Consider the following 5,082-nt stretch of genomic DNA (forward strand, 5'->3'; position numbering starts at 1 on the left):
CCGTCCACATATGAGTTGCCGTAACGTCCATGTTCAAGGTGGCTTGGACGTATTGCATGAGTCGAGAGAGCAGTAGAGCAGCCGTGAGTTCCAGTCGCGGGATTGAGAGCCGCTTGAGAGGTGCTACCTTAGTCTTGGAGCACACAAGTGAAAACGTGGCGCCGTTTGAGTCGTGAACGGATATGTATATGACTGCAGCCATTGCCAATTGAGAAGCATCAGAGAATCAATGAAGTTCCACTTGCGAGTCGCTCCATGTATTGAGCCACCGAGGTATTGAGAGTCTGGCCAGACTTGTGAGTTCTTCTCTGATGGAGAGCCACCGGGTTGAGAGCTGGGATGGCAGTGGATCATCCCATTGGAGCTTGTGCAGCCACAGCTCCTGCAAGAGAATTTTGGCCTTGATCACGACGGGTGATGCAAAGCCAAGTGGATCGAATATCTGAGCCACTTCAGATAAGGCGAGGCGTTTTGTGAGCCTGCCTTCTTTGCGTGAGCTTCGGGTTGAGAATGCAAAGGTATCTTCTTGAGAGAGCCATTTAAGTCCGAGTATCTTGGTTGCGCAATCGTCGAGTGTGATTGGTAAGCCTTGGTCTTCGCTGTCGGTGACAGTCTTGAGTATGTCGAGATGAGTAGCATGCCATTTTGCTAGTGGGAAGTCGCCCGCCATGCAGAGGCCCTTTAGTTGATGTGCGACCTCCTGCAATTGTTGAATCGTATCTGCACCACCAAATATGTCATCGACATACCTGCCATGAGTGCTGGATGGCACCGCCAGTGGATATTTATGTCCTTCGTCCTCTGCTAGTTGTAACAGCGTCCTGACGGCCAAGAACGGCGCGGCCTTTGTCCCGTAGGTGACGGTTGTCAGATGGTATGGCACCTCATTGAGTTGGTCGTCCATCCAGTGTATCCGTTGCAACTCCCAGTCATCCTTGTGAATTTTGATCTGCCTGTACATCTTGGTGATATCCGGAGCGAAAATGTGACGATGTCTTCGTATCCAGAGGAGAACATCTGAGATGTTCAGATGCAATTTCGCTCCCGTATACATGAGGTCGTTAGCAGAGTAGCCCGATGTGGATGCGCTGGAGCCATTAAATACGACTCGCAGCTTTGTTGTTGTACTGTCAGGCTTGAGAACACCGTGATGTGGCAGGTAGAAGTGTGAGCGACGACTGGAGATGGATGATGCCTTCGTCATGTGGTTGAGTGTCTCGTAATCCATCATAAATTGTTGATAGAGACGTTGATAGTTTACATCCCTTGAGAATCGTCTGCGTAGTCCCTTGAGGCACTGATGGGCGACGTGGTACGAATCACCCAGAAGATATACTGGCGATTTGAGCGGAATCCTGACGACGTACCTCCCTGAAGAATCACGAGAGTGTGTGGCCTTGAAGTGCTCTTCGCACCTCTGCTCGTCAGGAGTGAGTTGGCTGACATCGTGAGTAGGCACCTCCTCTTGAACCCAGAATTTTGTCAGTAACTCGTTGAGAGCATCCTCGTTGACTTGAGTAGAAGCATGGTGCGTTGATGTGCGTGTTGCTTCCCTATTGACAGGTCCAAGTACGAGCCATCCGAAAATGGAGAGTTGCGCTATCGGCATGAGTGGAGAATGCCGAATGATATTGGGCTTGATGATTTGCCCATAAGCATCTGCGCCGATGAGGATGTCAACTGGCCGTGGGATGAGAAAATCAGGATCGGCTAATGCCAAGTTCCTGAGATGCGGCCATTCTTCCGGTTCCGCCTCGAACGATGGTAAGATTGATGTAACTGTCCGGAGGACATGAGCTTGAATTGTGGCAGCTGCGTTGGAATGTGTCGAGCGTAACGTGAGTGACACGACTCCTCGTGTCCGAGTACACTCCTTGCCTGCAATTCCAGTGATGACAATACCTGAGTATTGACGAGGGATGTTGAGCTGCCGAATGAGATTTTCCGTGAGTTCGGATCCTGCGTCAATGAGCAGACGCGCTGGGTGTTGCGTTGTCGATGAGTTGACCAATGCCAAGGCTGTGGCAAGCAGCGTTGAGTAGGATGAGCGGACGTTTGAGCTGGTCTTGACGACTGCACCGGCTTTTCAATGTTCGGGCGTGGCCGATGACCCACCGGTCTTCTGAGCTGGCGCTGCTATTGGGTGTGTGCCGTGCAGCATTGTATGGTGCCGCCCTGAGCAGGTCTTGCAACCTCGCTGCGACTTGCATGCACGCACACTGTGCCTCCCCAGGCAGTTGAAGCACAAGCGCTTGTCAATTGCCACCTTGTGCCGGGCTGACGGTGACAGTTCCCGAAACTTACTGCACATCACAATAAAGTGCTGCGCATTGCAACAGTCGCACGGGTACGATGAGTCGCTCTGCTGAGTTGTCTGGTGAGCCCTCTTTGGTGGTGAGGGTGCTGAGCTGGGACCAGGATGAGCTGTCGTAGCCTCGATCCGCTCGAGCGCCCGTAACTTGGTCGTCAAAAACTCCTCGAGTGTCTCGAACGTGGGGTAGTCGCGCGTGGCACCAACAGCGTTCTCCCACTGTTCTCGGGTCACGCGATCTAGGAGTCGCGTGACGTGATACACCACCGCGCAATCTCCGAGCTTGTCCGTTACCTCGAGTGCCTCCAGTCCCTTGAGCGCTTCTCTGACTCCCGAGACCAGTCGATCCAAGGACGCCGCCTTCCTTGGCACCGGAGTTGAGCTGGCGAACAGTTTATCCAGGCAGGCGTGAATGAGTAGACGTTTGTTCTCGTACCTGTCCTTGAGTAACTCCCAGGACGGCGTGAGCGAGCCTCCTGCCATGATGAATCCTGCGATCAGCTAAGCTGGCGCGCCTTCCACCAACGAACGGAGGTAGTGAAGTCTCTCGACGTTCGTGAGCCGCTCGTTCTGCATGATCAGACTGGTGAAGAGATCTCTGAACGCAGGCCATGCGGCATACTCCCCAGTAAACTTGGGGAGTGAGATGTCCGGCAAGCGTGAGAGCGGCTATCTGTTCTCGCCGGTCGATGAGCTGGTCTGTGGTTGAGCCGGCTGAGCGGCTGCCAATGCCTGGCGAAGCACGCCGATGACTCGTCGCGCTTGTAGATAGCATCGCGACTCGGCCTGGTGAGCATTCTCGGCAAAGTACTCATGCTGAGTAAGTGCCGCAGGCCATGACATTTCGAAGTAGGCGTGCTGCTTGATAAATGCCTTGTGCGTCTCCTCGACCAGCTGCTGGAACTGGGAGACCTCCTCGAGTGATGTCTCCGCTGGGATGTTAGGCAGGGATTCTGTGAGCTCTCTGAGCGTAGCGATCCGGCCCATCTGGGTCTGCACCTTTAGTGCGAGGTCCGTCGGAAGCCGGGCAGGAGACGCCGTTCTTCCCGACGTGCGGTCTCCCGGAGGCACCTCCAACACCGGAGTTTTCGAGTGGTCCGTCTTGCCCGTCTTCGTCTCGTCCGCCATGGCGAGAGCGCGTGAGAGGTTGAGAAGTATCGACGCAGAAGAGAGAGAGAATTAGCGATGAGAGTCACGCGAGAGGATCGTGAAATCACGTGAACAATGCGGAAACCGTGTATGTGCGCGCCACTGATCACGCGAAAGGGCCGTGAGATCACGTGATCACTGCGTGGTTGAGCTAATCCGTCCGAGAGCCTCGCCGCTATCCGGCTCGAAGGACCAAAAAATGTTAGCGATTCTCGTTTGGGAGAGCTCGCTGGACCTCTGCGGATGGAAGCAGGGCTGAGAGGACTTTGCGGTGAGAGGCTCGGGAGCGGATGCACGCTTTAGAAGGTGGAATCTCACGTGATTGTAACTCAGGCCGTTTGACTAAAATACCGTGTCAGTTTAATAAGTATAAAAGCTTACAGTTCGAGCAGTCAATTACAGAGCGGGGATGAGAAGTCGCTTAATCACTTGCACGGGTCGATAGTATTTATCTAGAGCCGGCCTCGTGAATGCGGACGCACGTGAGCCGTGTCCACGCTACGCCGGTGTGCGAAGCGTGGTGAGCTTGAGCTGCCGGTGATGCTGTATCGTATGTCCTGAATGTGTCGCACTGCGAAGTGTTCACTGAATGTTCACACTGAGTCAGTTCTCGGATGAAAAAGTCCACCAGAGCACTAGAAAGATCTTCTGCACTTCACGACGCGTGTACTAGGTACCGTTGCCATGAGCCGAAAGCGCCGGTAACGGACGTGACGAAGCGCCGTCGCCTCGTGTCCCGATCGGGCATGCGCGCGCAGCGCTCTTGCGGCGCTGCACGATCTGACCCGGCTGATGCTGCCATCACACCGGTAACGAACTGACCGAGATTCAGAAATGAATCTCGAACAGTAAGAGAATTTTCTAATTTTAGTTTTCTTGTAAAAGTACACTTAAGCTGGTATTCATAGTCTTATATTCATACTTGGATCTTATATTCAATACTTGAATTTATCTAAAGATGCTGTATGGAATATTTCATTGGCTACGGAGTATCTAAAGATGATCTTGAGATGGTCTTGAATATAAGATCTGACTATGAATACCGGCTTTATATAGGGCTGGTTTTTCCAACCTTTTGGTAAACTAATAATAGTTAAATTATACATTTTTGTCTAATCTGAAAGAAAAACAAAGACATATGTATATGATTTAACTATTACCTAGTTTACCAAGAGATTGGAAAAACTAGCCTATATTTACATTATTAGTGCACATATGTATGTATGTATATACAATATGTATTCTCTTATATTATTTTATATTTATGTAGGATGCTTATGTATCTTTTGTATGTAGCTAACACGGTGCAACATAGATTTGCAAGTATGAAGCATACTTTTATGACAAATTATAAAAAAGAACGTGAATCAAAAACAGATGCAGTGGAAAGGGCACGGACGACATGTATAAACCAAAATGGGCTTTTTATGATAAACTTAAATTTTTGAAGAAAACAAATGCTCAGGCAACAACTACGTCAAATTTGCAAAGTTTGTCAAGTGTATCTTCTAGTGAATGCGCACAAGATATATTTGAAAATATTGAGTATTTAGCAGATGATCTTGCTGATATACCACAATTAAATATTCATAATACACAGGTAAACTTTATTGCTAAATGTT

At 50.3% G+C, this 5,082-nt stretch overlaps 1 protein-coding gene across 1 annotated transcript; it reads right to left on the minus strand.

The window, feature by feature from the left end:
* Positions 1 to 226: 226 nt before the first annotated feature.
* Positions 227 to 2,794, minus strand: LOC105556317. Its single transcript, XM_012003400.1, has 2 exons — positions 2,116 to 2,794; positions 227 to 2,019 (listed from the first exon to the last, which is right to left on the minus strand). Exons 1-2 carry the CDS (start codon positions 2,792 to 2,794, stop codon positions 227 to 229), a joined length of 2,472 nt encoding a protein of 823 aa, XP_011858790.1.
* Positions 2,795 to 5,082: the final 2,288 nt, after the last annotated feature.

The sequence above is a fragment of the Vollenhovia emeryi genome, unplaced genomic scaffold (genome assembly GCF_000949405.1).
Source record: "Vollenhovia emeryi isolate VEMERY1.0 unplaced genomic scaffold, V.emery_V1.0 DF940110.1, whole genome shotgun sequence".
In the NCBI taxonomy this organism is placed as follows: Eukaryota; Metazoa; Arthropoda; class Insecta; order Hymenoptera; family Formicidae; genus Vollenhovia; species Vollenhovia emeryi.

What these genes read in the sequence shown, in the direction of transcription:
- LOC105556317 (XM_012003400.1), bottom strand. Translation starts at nt 2,794, where the DNA reads ATGGCAGGAGGCTCGCTCACGCCGTCCTGGGAGTTACTCAAGGACAGG. An exon ending in AGCGCCAGCTCAGAAGACCG is followed by an intron (nt 2,020 to 2,115) that starts GTGGGTCATCGG and finishes TGCTTGCCACAG; the next exon opens with CCTTGGCATTGGTCAACTCA.